The sequence below is a fragment of the Rhea pennata genome, chromosome 4 (assembly GCF_028389875.1).
Source record: "Rhea pennata isolate bPtePen1 chromosome 4, bPtePen1.pri, whole genome shotgun sequence".
In the NCBI taxonomy this organism is placed as follows: domain Eukaryota; kingdom Metazoa; phylum Chordata; class Aves; order Rheiformes; family Rheidae; genus Rhea; species Rhea pennata.
The window spans coordinates 47860956-47882833 of NC_084666.1; the positions used below are offsets into that span (position 1 = coordinate 47860956).

Sequence of the window (21878 nt, forward strand, 5' to 3'; positions counted from 1 at the left end):
CCAGGAAGGCGAGGTGGTGGAGTTGCTCTTTATGTGAGAGAGCAACTGGAATGCATCGAGCTCTGCCTAGGCGGGGAGAAGGAGGAGGCAGTTGAGAGCTTATAGGTAAAGATCAAAAGGCAGCCTAGCGTGGGGGACACTGTTGTGGGTGTCTACTACAGGCCACTTGACCAGGAAGAGAAAGTTGATGAGGCCTTCTATAGACAGCTGGAGGTAGCCTCAAGATCACAGGCCCTGGTTCTCATGAGGGACTTCAGCCACCCTGACATCTGCTGGAGGGACAACACAGCAAGGCACAAACAATCCAGGAGGCTCCTGCAATGCATTGATGATAACTGCTTGTTGCAAATGGTGGAGGAGCCTACAAGGAAGGGTGTCCTGCTGGACCTTGTCCTTACCGACAGAGGGGGACTGGTTAGAGATGTGAAGGTTGGGCAGCCTTGGCTGCAGTGACCACGAGATGTTGGAGTTCAGGATCCTGCAGGAAAGAACTAAGGCAACAAGCAGGATTGCAACCCTGGACTTCAGGAGAGCGGACTTGGCTCTTCAGAGACCTTTCTTGGAAGAATCCCATGGGTTAAGGCCCTAGAAGGAAGGGTGGTCCAGGAGAGCTGACTAGTATTCAAGCATCACTTCCTCCAAGTTCAAGAGCGATGCATCCCTATGAGTAAGAAGTGCAGCAAAAGGGGCAGGAGACCTGCATGGGTGAGCAAGGAGCTCCTGGCCAAATTCAGACAGAAGAAGAAAATACACAGAATGTGGAAGAGGGGACAGGCTACTTGGGAGAATTATAGGAATGCAGCCAGAGTATGTAGAGATGCGGTGAGGAAGGCTAAGGCCCAGTTGGAACTGAGTCTGGCAAGGGATGTCAAGGACAACAGGAAGGGCTTCTTCAAATACATCAGCAGCAAGAGGAGGACTAGGGAAAATGTGGGCCCGCTACTGAATGGGGCGGGGGCCCTGGTGACAAGGGATACAGAGAAGGCAGAATTACTGAATGCCTTCTTTGCTTCAGCCTTCACTGCTAAGGGCAGCCCCCAGGAATCCTGCAGCCTGGATGTGAGGGAGAAAGTCTGGAGAAGGGAAGACTTTCCTTGAATGAGGAGGACAGAATTAGAGACCTCCTGGGCAGGCTAGACATCCACAAATCCATGGGCCCAGATGGGATGCACCCACGGGTACTGAGGGAGCTGGCAGATGTTGTTGCCAGGCCGCTCTCCATCATCTTGGAAAGGTCTTGGAGAACTGGAGAGGTGTCTGAAGACTGGAAGAAAGCCAATGTCACTCCAGTCTTTAAGAAGGGCAAGGAGGAGGACCCAGGCAACTATAGGCCAGTTGGCCTCACCTCCATCCCTGGAAAGGTGATGGAACAGCTCATTCTGGATGTCATCTCCAGGCATATGGAGGAAAAGAAGTTGATCAGGAGTAGCCAGCATGGATTCACCAAGGGGAAATCCTGCTTAACCAATCTGATAGCCTTCTATGATGGAATGACTGGCTGGGGAGATGAGGGGAGAGCAGTGGACGTTGTGTACCTGGACTTCAGCAAGGCTTTTGACACTGTCTCCCATAACATCCTCCTAGAGAAGCTCAGGAAGTGTGGGTTAGACGAGTGGACAGTGAGGTGGACTGAGAAGTGGCTGAAAGGCGGAGCTCAGAGGGTCATCATCAGTGGCGTGGAGGCCAATTGGAGGCCTGTGGCTAGTGGCGTCCCCCAGGGCTCAGTACTGAGTCCCACTCTGTTCAACTTCTTCATCAGTGACCTGGATGAGGGGACAGAGTGCCTCCTCAGCAAGTTTGCTGATGACACCAAGCTGGGAGAAGTGGCTGACACACCTGAGGGCTGTGCTGCCATTCAGGGAGACCTGGACAGGCTGGAGAGTTGGGCAGAGAGGAACCTCCTGAGGTTCCACAAGGGCAAGTGCAGAGTCCTGCACCTAGGGAACAATAACCCCAGGCACCAGTACAAGCTGGGGGCTGACCTGCTGGAGAGCAGCTCTGCAGAGAAGGACCTGGGAGTGCTAGTGGATGACAAGTTGACCATGAGCCAGCAATGTGCCCTTGTGGCCAAGAAGGCCAATGGTCTCCTGGGCTGCATTAGGAAGACTGTTGCCAGCAGGCCAAGGGAGGTGATCCTGCCCCTCTACTCAGCCCTGGGGAGGCATCATCTCGAGTCCTGTGTCCAGTTCTGGGCTCCCCAGGACAAGAATGACATGGAGCTACTGGAGAGAGTCCAGTGTAGGGCTGCAAAGATGATGAGAGGGCTGGAGCATCTCCCTGTGAGGAAAGGCTGTGAGAGCTGGGCCTGTTTAGCCTGGGGAAGAGAAGACTGAGGGGGGATCTTATCAATGTGTACAAGTACTTGAAGGGAGGGTGTCAAGGGGACAGGGACAAACTCTTTTGAGTTGTCCCATGGGACAGGACAAGAGGCAATAGGCAGAAATTGAACCATAGGAAGTTCTGCCTGACCGTGAGGGGGAATTTCTTCCCTGTGAGAGTGACAGAGCCCTGGACCAGGTTGCCCAGAGAGGTGGTGGAGTCTCCTTCTCTGGAGATCTTCAAGGCCCACCTGGACACAGCCCTGTCTACCATGCTCTAGGTGACCCTGCTTCAGCAGGGAGGTTGGGCTAGATGATCTCCAGAGGTCCCTTCCAACCTTGCTGATTCTTTGATTCTATGATTCAATGTGAGGTAGAACAGATGAAATAACTGCTAAGGTAAGACTGACACAGATCCATGCTGCATCAGGATATGTCATTGAACTTGAATCTCAATGTGGTGACTGATGAATAAGCATTTACATTATAGGTCACTACTGTAATGTGCCACTGGAGGAGATAATCAGCTTTCTTCCTGATCATGCTTTTCCCAGTTTGTCCTAAGTGCTTAATTCTTAAACATTTTAAGAAGAGGAACAATACTTCTTATATTTCCTAAATTAGGAATTGGCTCATGATCTAATGAGTGCTGTTGCGCTGTGTGTATTTGGTTAATTTCAAAAGATCAAGAAATAAAATGAATATTGCATAATGCCCCATAATATCTGCATTCCTGCCTCTAAAAAAAGCCTTAGTCATACTCGGAAATCTTGCAGTGGAGCTGGCGTGAGAAGTCCTGTGTTGTTAAAACAGTCTTTGATTCTCTACTTATCCATGAATTTTCTTTGGCACCTCTATCTTTGCAGCCAGCCTGTGGATGCCTTCCTTGTACTAGCAAACTGAAACTAGTAGGTAGAAGTGCCACTTTGTTGGTGATATGGATACAGTTGTCATGACAGGTTGTCTTCGTTCACCTTGCTGTATTACCAGGGGGAAGATACATAGTACTTGTTGGACTAGGTTTAGACAGAGATGGTGTAGCCTAGCCTTTAGCCCCCTTGTGGTTGTCTCAAAGTAAATACTGTATTCTACTCATGTGCTACACTGTTTTGGGGCAGTAGGACAGTGGAGTTAGAGGGCAGAAAGTAGAAGAGAGACTGAATTTTCTTAGAACTTGTCATGCCTCTCTGTCCCTGTGGCTGCCCAAATGCTTCTAGGGACTCCCTATAAGGGCCTATCACCGCTGTGAAAGCATATGGTTCTAGTATGTGACTCATTTTTTCTCAGAAAATTCTTATTGTTCATTACTGAGTGGCAGAGATTTTAACCACAGAATAACATGTGTTTGGAGAGCTGGCACAGAAAAGCGTAATGGATTTAGCAATTAATTTTTAGCTATTGCTAAAATGAAAACTGAAGGTATGTGCTGTTTCTGCAAATCTTATTAGAATTGATGTAAAGCAGGTTTACGATGTAGGTAGATTATACCTACCTAAAGCATACTAAAAGCTTCTTATCAAAGGGAACTATGTGATTTAATTTGAGAAAATGTATGCTAACAAAATACTGTGCTTCAACAGCTACTCTTAAGTCACTTGTAGTTCTGTGTTGTCTGTTTGGCTCTGTAACTATACAGAGCAATCAAATGTGAAAAAACCCTTAAATTGCAGTATATGATTGTAAAGCAAGTCACTGAAAAGATGAACTACTTCCTATTTCTTGCCCCTTTACCTTTCTGTTGCCAGACTATTCCAGATGGATTTTTTTTCTCCTTTTCTCACCTCTGAAGTGCCAGCCATTTTTAACCATGATTCTGAACATTGTTTCTTAACCTAGAGACATAACAACTGTATCAGATGCTGAAAGGAAAAGAGTCTGCTGAAGGAGTATGTAGACATGTAAAAGGAGTCCTCAAAACTTGTGATTGCGGTGCATGGAATAAAGTAGTAGCCAGGAGCATGCTTGTGAATGGCAGAGCAGAGGGCATGTGGAAAATAGGTGTCTTGACTTTTCATTTCCTTGTTTTTGTAGGGGTTTTTGTAGTTACCTTAACTGCTCCACAATGATGACTTGAGGGTATTAATTTCGTATGACTTTCTGTGTTTAATAGGTGGGGCTAAATATGTGAGGAAAAGGTCATGAACTAGTATAAAATATTTTGTCCATCAACAGTTATATGTGACTTCTGATATGTTAGCAGCTGTGTGTTTCTAGGTGGCTTAATTTTTAATTTCCTTACTTTGCGGGTGTATCGAGGAGACAAAAGTACGCTTGATGAATGTGTAAGTAAAAGCCTTATCCTTGGTCAGTTATAATCTGGTAGTGACATGAACAGTTTTGCATCTATGGGAATATGATGATGTATGATAGCATGTTTGCTAACTAGCTAATAAATCAGTTAATCCAGAAGATGAAATAACTGTGTATATATCACTGAAATAGAAATGTTTCATAGACAGAAAAGTTTTCGTGAATACTTGAAGGTGACTGTAACGTTGTTTAGTGCAACTCTACTTAAAATACAAGTTTATGCTCTGAAATAGCATCCTGAGACAAACGGGGGAAGGAATTGTGCTAGGAGGAAAAAAAGCCTTTTTACAAGAAGCTAATAGAGTTGGGAATAGTAGCTTTTGTCTCTTGGAATATGTAAAAATACTAAGGATACATGGGGAAAGTCTGGAAGGATAGACTCTAGGATGATCTCTAACTTTCTGTGTCTGGTTTGCATTTAATGTATCATCTGGTGGCAAACACAAGCTCTGTGCATTAACGTATAACTTTCTTTTTCTTTTTTTAATTTAAAGACACTGTTAAAAGTTGTTCCCATGTAGCAGTTTACCAGTGGGGTATCTCTGGGAATTTCAAAGCATCTCTCTGATCCTGCATTTATCTCAGGAATGCTGTGTCAGAAATCAAAACTCTCCTCATATCTTAAGGATTATCAACTTCCCTGCCATAGCTGGAGAGTATACAGTAACAGCTATGTGAGTGAAACCTTGCTGAAGGGCTGCCAGGTTGCAAGCCTTTGCAAACAACTAGGTGTGTGTGTTCATTCCCATGCCAAAGAACTTCCCCTTATCTTACATGAAGATACAATCTCGTGATTAGTGGGTGCAGGGGTTTTATCGTGATTAAGTTCAAGCTTACATTGGCTTTTTCCCAAGATCTGTATGGACGTGAATTCGCAGTCCAAACTGTGTCCTACAAAATCAGTTCTCTTATTCAGGAGTAATCGTGTAGGGAAAAAAAAAGCAGAGAAGGGACAGAAATTTCAGATAATTTAATAAAACCCATAACCTGTAACTTGCCGTGTTTATTGTGCGATTTAGAATAAAAACTTGATCACTTTTGGCTCCAGCTGCTCTTTGTGGAAACATTCAATAATCATGTCATTATAGGAAGCTGATGCTGACGGTTTAGTGGAATATAGGCTCTTAAACCACGCTCTTGTGCTATGGAGCTTAAATCTGTAACTTAGAGAATGGATATGTTAATAAGCTTGTTTATCTTTTTGGAACATTGATTGTAAGTGGCTTAGTTTGCCTCAGCCTATGTGTACACATTTGTCAGTCTGTGGCATGTGTGCTCCTGTGTAATGACTGAATGTCCTATTTCTGTTAAATTTCATCAGAATAATTTTGTGTGTGTAATTTAGACAATTTAGATATCATTCATATGGACTTGGAGTATAAAAAGAATGAATTTGTTTACAAGATTAAGTTTACCAGGTTTAGGTAGAAACAAAATATGAGAATTGGGGATCTGTAGGTCAAGGATCAGATGTATGAGCTGTGATGAGAAGCTCAGCTCTTTCGGCACCCTGAGATACTGTGTTCTGCAGGAGCTGATGAGGTGAACCGTTTGAAGTCTTCTCCCTGCCAAGCTGATTTTTTAAGCTCTCTCAAAATGTTAGAGGAGGCCTTGTATTCATTCTATCATCTCTCTCTCTCTCTCTTTTTTTTTTTTTTTCCTTCTGTCTCTCTGATCTCTGGTTTTGAGAGGGTGTCTTATTCTTCCTTTCTCCTTGGGAATTTCAAGAGGAACATAAGAGAATGGGTATTATCTACAGACAGCAGAGCCCATAGAATGACACTGAAGTAGCAGGCTGCTTTTTCTGTCTCACGAAGTAGAGGTAAAAGTAGGTCTCTGATCCTCTTTATTGGGCTTTTGCTCATTGCATAGGAGCCCTGCAGTGGTCATCATTCTGGTAACCTGTAACAAGACTGACTTCTGTTGATTTTGAATTAAAACCTTTGTCCCTTAAGGAAACAGGCAAACTGTCAACTTATGTTGCTGTTCAATACTAAAAATGGAATGGTAAGAATCAGATTCTTAAATTCTTGTATGTCAAGAGGAATTACAGTTCATGTATGTATTTTTAAATTATAGTGAGATCACCAGTTTGGCCTGGCCCATGTAACTTAAAATATATTTAAAATTCATGGTAGACTTGCCAACTTCCAAAAAATACATATTTAGGAAAAATGTACTCAAAATTTAGTAAGTATTTATAGATACTTTGCATCTTTGTTGAAACAGAAAGATCAGTGGTCTGAAAACATGAAAGCATTTCAATAGGTAAATCCTTATAGAATTTGGCAGAATAGATCATTATTGTGTAAGCCTTTGTCTGTGATGGAAGTCAGTGTTCAGCTCCGTGATCTGTGCTCGTTCAGCAGTGAATAATTGTCTGCAACACGAAGGCTTCTTACACTTCAGCATAATTGGGACTAATAACACGCTGACCTTCTGGCTAAGATGTATTTATGGTGGCTAGTTCTCACTATGCCTGACCTACGTTTATCAGTTCATATGCTCAAATTCCTACTTTAAACCTGAAAAATTCATTTTTAAATTTAAAAAGGAAAACTCCCAATATAGTCATATCAATGAGGCACTAAAATGTGATATTTGTCATAGGGCTTGAAGTAAGTCATAAGAATATTTTTGGTACTATTTTTCTAGCTTATATTTTTTTATCCCGTAGCTGAAAAGTGTAGAGTTAATTGAAATGGTGTGATAGTTTGAATGTTAAGGAATAAAATTTGTTGATGGTCTTCTTTCTTGTAACCGAGTGGTGGTCTTTGGCTCTAGCCATGTGTGAAGTTGCCTAATGTTCATTATTATTCTGAGAGAACTGATGCATGATTACAGATGTACTAAAGCATATTATCTTTGTAGATCTAAAGAAATGGGAAACTGTCACTTGTACTGTAACATCACTTATTTATGAATATTTTATCAATCTGTAGCAATATTTAACTTTTAAAGCAATATTTATCAGTTTAGCTACAAAAAAAGAACTTGGTCTTCTCTATGTACTCTATAAAAAGAATGTAGCCTATAACAGGAGAAAAGCTGAAAGCTCATTTTTTTTTGTAAGACACTTTACTGATACATTTATTGGTTTAGTAAGTAATATGCTAAATACTCCATATTTTTCACAGTTTATTTACTACATCTTTTAATCTTGATTTTTCCACTGTCTCATACATGTCTGCCAATAGGATTTATTTTATTTTCATTATTTTAGCATTTAAATAGTTTTTTGATAGAGGCAGACAAAGGAATCTTGAAGGTTAATGGCAAATATTTGTATTTTTTGAACACAGTTACATATCCACCTGAATGTTCAGAGAAAGTATCATATTATTCCACAAAGAAGGAACAACATAAGAATTTCAGAATTTAAGGAATCATGACCAATGTCTGTAGTTCAAATCTATTAATTTGCTTTTCACTATATGGGAAATATGAATCTGTATGTAACTGCACAGCCTTCTGTCATACCTTGAAAAAAGCCTGAAAATTGAAACTCCTAAAATAAACCTTTTAATTGTGACATTGGTCAGTTTTGCTGTTGAAAGGAAAGATTATGTGTTAATAAACATTTTATTACAAATAAAGCAACAAAGATTAATTATAAATATGTCAAGACACTTTCATATTTTAGTTCATTGTTCTTGAAATATTTTAAAGATTTTTGAGTCAGGGAATTATGGCAGCTATCCAGGAGAGAGAAAATACATTCAGAGTATGGAGTTTCCTTACACCATATTTTTGGACTCCTGAGGACAATTTTTGACACTCCTTTGGCTGTATGCCTCAGAGTGACACTGATGTCAGGAAAAGGGACTTTTTTTCTGCACCAAAAATACTGTTTATTTTTGTTAAGGTTGAGAAAGTCTGAATCATTTCCATTGACTATTGAAGATCATTGTCAAAAAAACCCATTCTGGTCAAAACTAGAAGTGTGAATATAGAAAACAGTATTATGGTGAGTTGTTCTATGGCTCTCTTTTCTTCTAAGGTCTAGACTTTTTATTATGAAGAAGCTGTTTCTCCAACTTCTATACTGTTGCCTCTTTGTCTTGCTGAACTGTTATGTTGCCCTGCAGAAGTCACTGGTTGGGGTGCATCATGAACACTGTCTAGCTTTCTAAGTGAGCTTATAATAAAGGTGACTGAGGTCTAAAATGGCCTTCGAATAGAGACATCATGGTGGAATTTATAAATTGAATTTTTTTAGCTTTAAGAAAAGCGTAAGATTTCCGTATTTTTTATGTGTAGTTTTTCAGTGGGGAATGAAGAACAACCTAAACCTCTAGAAAATGTACTCTGAATGTTTTTCTTAGAAAACTTTTACTGGGAGTCATGGTGGTGACTGTATATGGAATACATGTGCACATGCATATCTGCTAAGGCAGCATATGTTCTTCTATACTTCAAAGCTTCAATGTATAATTACTTGTTTATAGTCCTTGAATCAAAGTGCGTTCATGAATATGCTGGATCATTGTACAATGTGGTTTAGTTGAAGTATAGCTTCCTTTTCTGCTTCCAAGGTAAAAGGAATGATGATATATAATTAACAACAACAACAAAGCTTACTAACAACTCTCCTTTGTAGCTCTTTATTAGTGTCATATTCCTGGTGCTGGTATTCATTAACCTTAAGGGAAGGCTAGTGCTAGATACTGAAAATAATAATGCGAGTGTTAGACTGTAATCTCTTTTTTTATGTACCTGATGGAAAGTCAGCTGCAGAAGATGAGAGTAGCAGCTGTACTTGCATTACCAAAGCTCTACAGGTATGCAAAAGATCTCAAAAGGCAAAAGGGACTGTTGTGGTCATTTACTTGGACTTCCTGTCTGTCACAGTCCAGGAAAAAATAATCTCTAATTCCTTTGCCCGTAATGTACCTCTCCTTGGATAGCTATAGGAGGTCTGGCAACTTGCTGAAACTACTCCCTCAGTACAGCTATGCTTAAGCACGCTGAGGGTCAGTATAAGTTTACAGGAAGGAATGATAATATATAGTATTGTGTCAGGAACAGCATGGAAAATAGAAGACATAGTTTTATTTTTTTTTTAGTTTCTCAATCAATTGTCAGCTGCAGATGAGCAGTGTTAAGGTAACGGTTCCATCTTTACATGAGCTTTCTTGCTCACATACAATTTTGGAATGTTTGTTTCCAAATTCTCATCTCAGAGAGGAAGGTGTAAAATATCTAAAACTAGTAAAAGTTTAGCTGTCAGGCATTTATATATATCTGGTGGTGTGAGTTAGATATCCCTTTCTTATACCTAGGTAATGAAAAATTGGCATGTTGGATATAATTTAGAAGATAGTTTAAATATATGAATTATTATTGTTATATATTTTTTTAAGTCCACTGTTCATGTTTTGGGAAACATGACATGAACCTATGAGCAAAATTCATGGTTTAGGCACGATATCTTGACTTGGGGCTCAGGTGTTGTTGGTTTTGTTTTTTTAGTATATAGTTAACATTAGCAGTCACCCTTATAATGATATGACATACTTCCTTCAAGTAGGTGGCTGCCTACTCCTGCCATTAAGAATGTTGATTTAATCAGTAACATGGGCTAGGTCCTGTGACATCCTTTGGATTGAGAAGAGAGTCAATGCAGTCTATTGTTATAATTCTAACAAAAATTACTTTATTTAGAAAATGAATATTTTAAAGCTATTAAGGGGATACTTTCAGTGTGTAGTTATAGTGCTGTCAACAAAAGATGTGATTAAATAAATTGAATGTTGAAGACTTTCGGCTTACGGTTAGCATCAGGTAATTAAAAGTAAGCGCTGCTGTGGGAGTGCATTATATATCAGCTGTACTCTTTACCTCATTAGCTGGGTTTTTGCATGTTTATGGAGCTAACTTGCAATTAAAAATGCCTTTAAAGTATGCTCAACAAGGCCTTTTAGGTATTTGGCGTAAAGTACTACAATTTAATTGAAATTGGTATAGCATAAATAGATGTCTTAGTAACATACGAGATAAATCTCCATGCCTAACTTGACACTCTACATCTTTTTCTGTTGTGTAATTTAAAATGCTGAATAGAATGCCTGAAGTTTAACTTGTATGAAGAAATGAAGAAACTCCTAAGATTTTGATTTATTACATAAGCAAAACTTTACTGTTTTCAGATGTACTAACATTTATGCAGTAGTTATCAAGCTGAGTGAATGTTAATATGTGCACACTGACATTGTTTGGTGTTTAGACTATCATATATGCTTCAATTAAGTCTTCACTTCTGAAGACTGAAGTAGTATAATGTCTAGGCAATACTCAGTGTTAGAAGTTTCCTTTAGTACTTTCATTTTGAATACTATGATATCTTTTGTAAATAGTTGCCTGAAGTTTAAAAGCAAATCTCAGGGAAACTAAGGTAAAAAGTAAAACCTACTGGCAGGCCACTCATCCTGCTAATCATGTAACTATCCACGTTTGTCCATGATTTTGTAAAAGTGATTTAAATATTATATTGTACCATGAAAAAGAAGCAAGAAGGAAGTAGGAAGTGTCTTCTAGGTTAAAATAGATTGCAAAGATGATGACACAAGACAGTAGGGAAGGTGCAGTACATTTATTGCTGGTCCTTTGCATGGCATGGAAGAATATGTGCTGGATTTGTAAACAGGGATCATGATGTGTGAATTTTCATGCGTTGTTATTTACTAACATTATGTCTTCATATAGGAGTGTTGTTGTACAGCCGAAGAAATCAACCACTTCCTCTTCTGCAGCTGCCTTGGGTATTCCTGCAAATGCTGTCAGTGTGGTTTCTTCATTAGATTCATCCCAGGCCCTAGATTTGGCAGAAGAATCTCCTGGTGAGTAAGGATAAATTAAACTTGGACCCCAACCCTTCCTCCCTTGCTTCCCTCTTATCGCCTTTCCAGTATGAATACAAATGAACAAGTTTTTGTTATATGATTTTGTCTTGAAGGCAAGATGTTTTCCAATATTTATCTGCATATCAAAACACTGTAAATTAGTAAAGGCATTTTTCGGACATGAAGTCATTTGTTGTCTTCAGTTCTAATACTGATTAAAATATGTATTTTATGTGTCTTCATATCTATCTGTAAGTCTTGCTATATTAAGAATATTGATGGTTATTGCAAGTTGTATATTCTTTGGGGAAAATGTATCTTAGTATACTCAAGGAGGATGATGTTTTACACTTTCTTTTTTCTGCTACTGGAGTGTGTGTGGTATAACATGTCCTAAATTACCAGTTCACACAAAAAGGCCTTTGAGACTTTTGTATCCTTTGTGTGTATCTTTGTCATACACCCTCTTGTAGTGACTTGCATTGATATACTGAATTTGATATCCCTGTCTCTAACAAAGACCACATACTTTATAGGAAAATAAAAGTGACTTTAAGTTAAACTAGAATAATTGTGCAATGATACTACATGGGTTTGTAACTACAGGAACTCATCCTTTTTGATATCTTCTAAGTTTACCCCTCAAAGCATTTCATTATTCCTAGTTCTGATGCTGTAGCAACACATAAATAAAAATTAACTTTCTGTTTTAAAGGTTTTTATGAGAAAAAGTAATGTTGTATTTAATATTTTTGTTCAACTTTTTGATTCTTTTTTCCCCTCTATCAGAACAAATGCAAATGTCTGATCTTATTAATGCAATATTTGTCAGAATTTAAAAATTTCTCAATGAGTTATTAAAAAGCAGGCATACTATATTAACTTGCTTTTTGCAAAAGCGGGATATATTCTTATATACTTCTGGGGTTTTTTTTGTTTTTTAGGGTATTTTTTTGGTTACTTACCCTAAGTAACTAACTAACAGAGTATTTGTCCAAAGTTGTATGTCTTAATGCAGAGTAGGACTGAAAATTATACAGAAGTGCTTTCAGTAGCTTTAGCCTGACCTTCATATCAGTGTTAATGCCTGTCTAATTGCTCGGCATAGTTTTTTTCAGGGGGGACAAAGTTGAGTAGATTGTTTATAAGCAAGTAGTCCTTTGAACCTTAGTATTTCTGGTCTTTCCATAGGAGTTAAATGATGTTTAACTTTACATGCTGTGCCAAAGGCATACTTTTCTACTTAGCCCTGTTTAAGTTGCAAGGCTTTCATAATTATTTGTGCCCGTGAAGTTAAATGCCAAGACTTTGAACTGATTTGCATCTTAATCAAGGAAATCTCAATTTTTGATTGCTGGATGTTTCTTCTCACTGTTTGAACTTTTTGCTTCTGATTTTGCTGATCTTGTATACAAATTGTATAAGAAAAAAAAAATCCATTCCCTCATATGCCACTTATGTCTGGATGACATTTGCTGTTATCTTTGTGCTCCTCAAATCTCCATAACATTTCTTGGGGAAATTATAAAGGTTTTTTTCTGGACCATGATGTAAAAAAGAAAAGCTATTGAAATATAGTACACTTTTTATTCTTTGCAAAAGGGAGAATACATTTTGCCCCTAAAATTGCAGGCAGTAGCAGCATACTAATCTAGAGCTGACATTTAGACTAGGAAGATCAGTTGTGTTTTAAAATGTTATTGTTCTTTAGGAAGATTCGCTTTGAACAACTGATCTATTTTTTTGAAAAAAAAACCCTTAGATACTTTGTTGATTAAAATAATTGCTAGTATGTTAGACCTATTTTCCCAGGTTAGATAAGAGCTAATCATTAAAATTCCTGAGGTCAATATTTATTTACTTTCAATAGGAACAAATCAGATGAGCACTAATTTTCAGATTTACTCAGTCTTTTTTTTTTAAAAAAGAAAATGTTTCAATGCCTGTAAAATGTATAAGAAATCCAGACAATAAACAATTCTGATGTAGTTTGTAATTGTGTGACTTCCAGAACGTCTGGGAGTTTTGGCAAAAATTGGACATCTAATCTGAACTGATATGCATAAAAAGAAACTAATCAGAATTAAAAATAGTAGACATGTTTAGGCTGGCAATCTAATTAATTAAAGAAAAAGTGAAGGGATAAATGAAATCATGCCTTAAACCGATTAAAATGTGAGACCATTTCTTTTTCTCCCCAGTAGAATAATGGCATGGAAACAAAAATTTTGCAGAGTTGGAGTAGTTTTTGTGTTGAACATATAAATTGCACACAGTTAAGTTTGAAATATTGTTCTGTAAAATGACTTTAACTTCTGGATATGAAGAGACAAGTAGCGATAAGTTTACTATACAAATAAAATAAACTGTTTTTCATTGAGTTCAAATTACATGTTTTTTTCCACTAATTTTTGTCTTCATGCAACAGAGAAGAGAGTCAATACACTGGGCTCATTTTTTTTTCCAGCTAACATTCATTTGAAGCCCATTTACTTAATTATTAAGAAAAAGCCAAGTTAAATGCTTTTGAAAAAACAGACTAGAGATTTCATAGTGAATATAAATTGTGGGTTTCTTTCGCTTTTTAAATCACGTCTGTGTATGTTGTTACGTTTAAGAATAACTTTCAGCTGCTTTTTCTAACCTCAAAGGATTTTTTTTTAAGTGGGTTTAATATGTGTTTGTTTGATATGTTTTTAAAATTGATTAAGCAAAGAAGCCTTTGCATGTGATGCTTTACTTTGTAGACCTGAGTCACTTTATTCCAAAACAGAGATGAAAGCAAGATATGGACATTGAAGTGGGATTAAACAGCAAGTGACAGTGTTTCACTTGTACTATGTATATGAGCATAATTTGTAAATAAACTCTGTCTAGTGCATGAATATCCTCCACCTGCAGTTGTGATATCAAAATTGCTTGGTTTAGTTAGCAAGTATGTTGAAGTATTATGCAGTCTGTATGATTCCAGAGCTCTCCATTCCTATTTATGTATGCTCAAAATTTATCAACCTGCTTCCTAATGTTTTTTTCTAAACATTGTATCTTGCCTGTAGCTCAAGATCTGTGAGTGTCTTACAAGATAACCCTTGAGTTTATCCTAAGCTCACAGAACTTCATATCAAGTGGATGTGACATGTCTTGGCCTGCCATGGGCAAAGTGTTGACAGGTTGGAAAGATAACCATCTAAGTTCACTGTGTTCCTCTGATGCTCTGAAAGAGGGTGAAAACATATTTTGGCCTCAGACAGTATGGCCTTTTAGCAGGAGAAGTTTCTTCACCTTTATTCACTCAAGCCGCTGAGTATTTCACAGCACAAAAAGCTTTTCTTGTTTACAGACCTGCCTCTTGTGGTCTAAACTTGTTCGTTAGCATGTTGCTGATTGCCAGGATCTGGGCTGTTAGTCTGCTGGAATTGCTGTTCCAGTTGTTGCAAGATCCTGGAAACGAATGAATCTCAAGTGAGTGGGAGAAAATAAAGCCTCTTTGTGGCCTACGTTGAATCAATCACTTGCCTCTATCCTAGGGTGCTACTGAGCAAAAGAGCCTGACTTGCTGGTAATTGTCTAAAGAGGAGGAAATTAGCTGAGAGGTTTCTTCCTTGAGTTGACTTGGAGGCTGAGTGTGAGATTTGATGCAGATGGATATTTTACACACAAAACATTCTAGATGGGCTATTGGAAAGGCAAGACCAACCTTTGGAAACACAGGACTTGTGGAAGATGGCAGAGCTACTGTGAATTTCCTAGTAGGATAATTTTGTGGGTTTTTTTGGTCATCACTTACTTTAATTAAAATGTTTCAATTACTGTTGTAATGTTCTGCAGTGGTGTGAACTTCTTTGACGCCCACAGTGTTTTGCAGTCTCGCTGTTGTTTTCTGTGATGCTCTGAGTTTCTCTGATTATGTACTTGAAAGATTTCCCATGCATTTTATTAACATTTCACTCAGAGAAATGCAATTTTGAGGCTTCAGCTACTATTCAATTTTCAATTGCTTGTTGAAGTATCATTTCTATAAAGAGAGAGTATGAAAAGTTTGTTGGAAACAGGATTGATTGCATTTTGTCCTTGTTGGCGTTTTGAAGGTAAAAAGCACTGAGAAGTCCCACTCAGTTGCTTTCCTCCACCTCCCCACCCCCCTGCCATTACGTGCAAGTTACCTGTAGAGTTCTTCGAGTTTTACTTGTTTTTTTTTCCGAGCCACACGGAGTTGCTAGTAGGATTCCTGCTTTTCCTGATTAGAGGCATCTTCTGTTCTCCATACTGTGAAGTAATAAGGATTTGTCAAAAGCTGAGGTGAAAAAGGAGACGATGTTTGGAAAAAAGCTAGAAATAACCATTAAAAAGACAAAATAAAAGGAATAAGGAGTTTGACGCCTGAATTCTAGTCTTACGTATAGGAAAATGTAAACTGTTTCTCTTGCATCTTGCTTGTTTTTGCAAATGATTTTTATAGGTAAGTGAACAACCTTGAAGTCTTGCAGTAAAATAAGTTACTGGGAGATGAGCTAAAGTAGGAAAAGTGAGTGTGAAGTGAGTTACTGTGCAGAAGTCATTCAAGAAATTAATTGGAATATTGTAACTAATTTCAAAGGAAACTCCAACTTTACAGCTAGCTAGTTAGCAAAGTCTAATGACTCTTTTCTATCTCAGATATTAGTGGTATGCAGTAGAAGTGATTTAATATTATTTCAGTATAAAAACCTGTTTTTAAACAACTTCCCGTTAAAGAGTGCACCATTGTTTCATGAAATCTGGTTTGATTTAGCCTACAGATGTGTTTATGTAACAGATCCCTTATATTAGCTTGTAAAACCTTCCATTGTAGTCTTTCATTGTACACTTCCAGCTCAGGAAGTGTACTTTCGAATGAGCTCATTATTTTAGCAGATACACTGATGCCCCTTATGAAAGGAGTATTTTTGTATGTTAGGTTTGTTGTACAGAATTAAACAGCTACTGTTATTTAATTCAACTCTTTGTTTCTACCTTGTCTCCATCTTCCCAAAATACAGTCTAGCATGCACTGCATGTGTCTTGCCGGTGTGTGTTGTATAAACATATATGCAAAAACATAAGGGTCTTACAGAAGGAGTTTCTTTAATAATATTTTATTGCTAGAGACATTATTTGTTTAGACCCTTGGGGACCTTGAATAAACAATAAGCTTTCACTAGAAGGGTGCTAGACAGATGATCTATTTGCATTTTCTTTTATGTTCTTGCAAATGTCTGTAAAACTGTCAGTTTGAAGGAGCCAGTTTATCAGTGAAAGGATAAGGAAGAGATAAGTCAGTTTAGTTCCACATGTTTGAAGTAGCTACTGCAGTTACCCACATGTGTGTTGTGGATGAAAATATGCTACTGAAGTATTTTCTTCTTCTTTTTAACTAAATGCAAAAAACCCCCCAACCTCACATTCAAGAAAATTACTTTCACAAAACAATGCAAAACTCACTGTGCACATTAATTCTATCTAAAAAAATGTGTAATTTTCAGCTATGATAGATCTGAGATTCACCCTTTTTGGTGAACTATATCTGAGTTTGGAATGTGGACTTAAATGATGATAAGCATGAAGAAATTTGTGTCATAAGTAGCCTTACATGATCTTCAAATAGAATATCTGTTTATAGAGGTACCTATCGTATGCTGTTGTCAAACTCAAACTGTCAGTGCTTTTTCTGCTATTTTTATATTGAAAAGTTGATTTTGCCTTAAAATTTTAGCATTTTTATGTTTACACCTAGTCTCTTTGTTATACACAATATATTTTAGTTTCTAGAGGAAAAAGTCATACCATTATTTGTGTTGTCAGTGATGCCCTTTCCTCTCACCGTTTCTACCAGTGCTATTGTTGTGTTTACAAAAAAAAAAAAAAAAAAAAAAGTGAAGGTTACCCAGACTAACCACATGTCCTTTTATTAGCCTCACGATGGGTGTTATGCCCTTTCATTATCCTAACAGATGCCTCGCTTGAATTTTTTTCCTAATTTTTCCTTCAAATATTTTACTTATGGCCTAAAAATTACATTGAATTATTTTCTTCTCATTTAATCTTAAAATGCATGCCATGCACTGAGGAGGCCTTACTATTTACTGACAAAATGATTCTTGATTCTACTATGCATTTAACACGGTGGGATTTTACCTGGATGTATATTTTTGATGACCTTCTAAAATACCCAATAACTAGTGAATTCGCTGTCACGGATTTTATATATAGTAAAAAGCATGCATGCATTTGTATGACAAGACATTCTGCAGGTTTATTCTACATGTTGAGAGGGCTTTGTTTAATTGGAGGCTTTAGATACAATTTCAGTCTTGTATTCTGTTGAACTACCCAGATCAGTATGTGCAGATTTTACCATGAGAGCATTGAATGCATCCATGGGCATGCAAATTTAAGAATTTTTTTTCAAATTAGCTAGAGGAACTCGTATAATAAAAATATGAATGCTGTGCTTTAGATAGAAAGCTGAGAATTCCAATGAAATTATTTAAATATGAAAGTTATCATGAAAATAGATTGATCATTTTAGAGGCTTAATCCAACAGGCAGGGGGAAGAGATACTCTGAGTGGCTAGATGTGAATGTATGTTTGTCAATAAGATGAATGTCAGTAGCCATCAAGTCTTTGAAAATCATGTAGCTTGTTGTTTCCAGTGGTCTTTCCTTCCTTTCTCAGGAGAGGAGGTTCTGTTCTAATTTTCACACAATATTTGACTGCTTTTTATTTGAAGAAAAACAAATTAAAAGTTAATATTGGAGCTATATACAGAATCCAGCCATCGTCCTAGTGATTTTCAGAAATATATCTTTAATTTGCCTTTATTATGTAAGACTAAGTTATTTAGGAAGGAATGCACAGAAGATGATCTTCTCAATGTGTACAAGTACCTGAAGGGAGGGTGTCAAGGGGACAGGGACAAACTCTTTTGAGTTGTCCCATGGGACAGGACAAGAGGCAATGGGCAGAAATTGAAGCACAGGAAGTTCCACCTGACCGTGAGGGGGAATTTCTTCCCTGTGAGAGTGACAGAGCCCTGGACCAGGTTGCCCAGAGAGGTGGTGGAGTCTCCTTCTCTGGAGATCTTCAAGGCCCGCCTGGATGCAACCCTGTCTAACATGCTCTAGGTGACCCTGCTTCAGCAGGGAGGTTGGGCTAGATGATCTCCAGAGGTCCCTTCCAACCTTGCTGATTCTATGATTCTAAGATGCAGATTCTTCCTTGCTTTGTTCCTCATTTTCTTGCTACTTGTTTTATATTGTCCACCCAAATTTCTTTCTGACTTTAATAGGTTTTTTTGTGTAATCCCCTGCAAAAGTCAAAATAAGAGCTCCACAGTAAATTTATGGAAGGCATAAATGAATTGTATGCACAAAAACATCTCTTTCCAAAGAGGAAAAGGAAAAAAAAAATAAAAAAGCAAAACTCATCTCCATTTTAACTGCATTGGTTTAAATGATTAATTTCAGAAAAGTGATTCTCCTGCCTTTGAAACATGATTTGAAAAAAAATATCTTTTGCCACACTCCAAAAATATATTCTTTTGGCAAACTCTGTGTACCAGTGTTTTGGAGTAGAAGTTTGAAATTTGACAAAAGAAGTAATCTTAATGTCAGAGATATGTCCTTTGCCATCTTTTTAAAAATCTATCCCACTTCAGTCAAGTAGAAAGCCTTTGAGAAGTTGCAGTTGACACATTTTGGTAGATACTTTCAAGATCTTTGCAGCTTATTTTCATGAAGATTGTATTTCACTGAACTCAGTCCAAAGTCTGAGATGAGCAGGAATTTTTCGTATATTTGTACATGTGGGGAGGGTCTTTGCTAAAGTAGGTGTGAGAACTGAGATGATTAAATCCTTTTCTTTCGTGCCTCTTTTATGCTCTTTTTTTTTTTTCCCCCCCTGTCCTTTCTCCAGCAGCATGGATGAAATCTGAAACTGGTGAGGTGAGAGGAAAGAGTGTAGGACAAGGCCTTAGACTGGGGAGATAGGATTGCAGATGGCCCAGAAGCAATCATGCTCTTGGGAAATACACAGAAATCTGTCTGCTAAGTTTCATTCCCTTCTATAGTTTGGAATGCAATATAAGATTTGTGACTTTCACCATTCCTATCCTGGCAGCAAATATCTCTGAAATCTCTGGCTGTCTTGCCTACTCCCTCATCCTCATTGCTAATACCAACTCATACTGCAATAGGAGTTTGTATTCCCCCTGTACTGATGAGTTTTTAGCATTCACGTATTTACTGATTCCCACCCTGCTGATGAGAGCAATGTACTGTCAATTTGACATAACACAATTACATTTCTGTATGTTTTTGTAAGCCTAGGATACGTAAGCAACCCAGTCTTCCCTATCAACCTTTAAATAATTGATATGGCAAAGTTAATAATTCGTAAGTGAGGTTGTACCACTGCCATCACGTTAATGATGCTGACAGTGCAGTGGAGAATATGATCATAACTGTCTTTGTCAGAGTTCCTGTGTGGTAAAAATGTAAACCAGACCGTTGAAAGATACAGTTATGCATCATTTTGGTACGAATGTGTTTTAATTTTAGACAGACAATTAAGAGTTTTCTGATTAAACTATTTAAAATTGGATAAGTACTTCTAGTAACCAGAGAAGATATTTTAAAATGTTCCCTTGACTTTACATTAGTATTAAAATACAGGAATATGAAGTAAGAAAGATATGTTTCAGTACGGCACATGTGTGTGTACTTAGTGCTTAAGACTGTAAGCGTTAAATTTACTTGGAAAGAAACATAGCCTATATAGCCAGAAAGCTATCACTGCAGTTCAGTCTGACTTCATCCACAAAGCAGCCTTCAAGCTTCTTTGAATTACTTTTATATATATCTTAGAACAAAATTAAAAAAGATTTTGTGGCACACCTGTTAAATATGAAAGTATATAGGTAGGAGTTTTATGGGAAAAAAAAAAGTAAAGGGAGTGAAAGGGTTTGCCTAATCTCTCTCTCAGTTGACAGCAATGACTTCTCAGGAGTTGAGCTTGTGGTTCTAGTTTCTGGTCCAGTTGTCTAACCTCTGGCATGTTTTTTTTGTACAATGAATTTGTTTATTACTTTTTCTTGTAGGGAGGGGATCATCTAATTCAAAATTGCCATCTGTTCCTGCAGTTTCTTCAGTGCCTGAGAATTCTGCTTCAAATATGAGGTAACTTTTCCAGTTGAACATCTGGACAGCTGTGATGCTGTTTACATTTTTAATGATATAGTTGATATTACAATCCACATTATAATAAAATACTCACTTAAGAATGTTGTTTTGTTTATGATCAATACCTAATGGAGCTGTGATACACTGTATGTTGATTTCTGTGTTGCTGAGTCTTGATCCTTCCACAGAATTTGGGAAAAGAACATTGAGATGTTGATTCCTAGTTGTGCATCACAGAGTATTGCCAAAAACTATTTTCCCTTCTACAGAATTTCAACAACTGCCTTCTAATTTTTGTTAATCAAATGCATCTTTTTATTAGTATTACAGACAGGCTTGAACATGCTTTGGAAAAAGCTGCCCCACTTCTGAGAGAGATTTTTGTGGATTTTGCTCCCTTTCTTTCTCGGACTCTTTTGGGCAGCCACGGGCAGGAGCTGCTGATAGAAGGTACAAGTAAGTTTCCATTAAAATAATTTTTTTGGTTTTATTTTACCTTGAAGATTTTCTGTTTTTAATGATGGCTTCAACCTAGAAGCTTTCTTCCTGCTTTCCTCTTTGCTTCCATCTCTTCTGATGGTTTCTGTCGTCTCATTATGTGGGGCCAGCTGCTGTTGCCTCTTCCTTAGTTTTCCAGCGCCTCCAGGGAATTATCTCATAGAGGCTTATGTATGAAATAAACCGTGTGAAACTTAAAGAATACTCAGAGTATTTTCTCAGTGACAGGCTCAAGACTGACACAAAGTTAGCTATAGTGAAGTAAGTACACAGATTGTATTTTGACTATGACATTTTTACAGTGGGTTCCTTGGGAAGTATGTCAGCAGGGGCATATGAATCTGCTTCTGTCTTACTGATTTCCATTTGAAGTGCAGTAAGACAGGTAAGAGAAATTCTTCTCAATACTGTCAAAATGCATTCTCTGGTACTTCTGAGAAGTGCACAGAAATGATCGTTCTTGTCCTAGTGCTAGCTTAAGACGACTGAGTTGTAGTTATTTTCTGTTTATCTTAAAAAAAAGAAAAAAAGAAGAAAAAAAAAAAAAGCTTTGGTATGTAATGCAGACATCAGTGGCCTCAATTTTAAAAGCTGTGTTTGTTGGAATAATTTGAACTTAGTAGTGAATGCCAGTTTTTCAGATTTTTCCTAATTGCACTGATTTTTCTTTAGAGTGAAAATTGCAGATTTCTTCTAGCTACAAGAGTGAATT

General features: G+C 37.7%; 1 protein-coding gene across 1 annotated transcript in view; it reads left to right on the forward strand.

Moving 5' to 3' along the window:
- The window catches only part of LRBA (LPS responsive beige-like anchor protein), a 402463-nt gene that overhangs the window by 94945 nt on the left and 285640 nt on the right, over positions 1-21878 (forward strand). The window contains exons 31-33 of the mRNA XM_062573872.1: positions 11334-11467; positions 20587-20665; positions 20991-21124. Of these exons, the coding sequence (XP_062429856.1) occupies positions 11334-11467; positions 20587-20665; positions 20991-21124 (347 nt within the window). The remainder of the gene's footprint in view (positions 1-11333; positions 11468-20586; positions 20666-20990; positions 21125-21878) is intronic.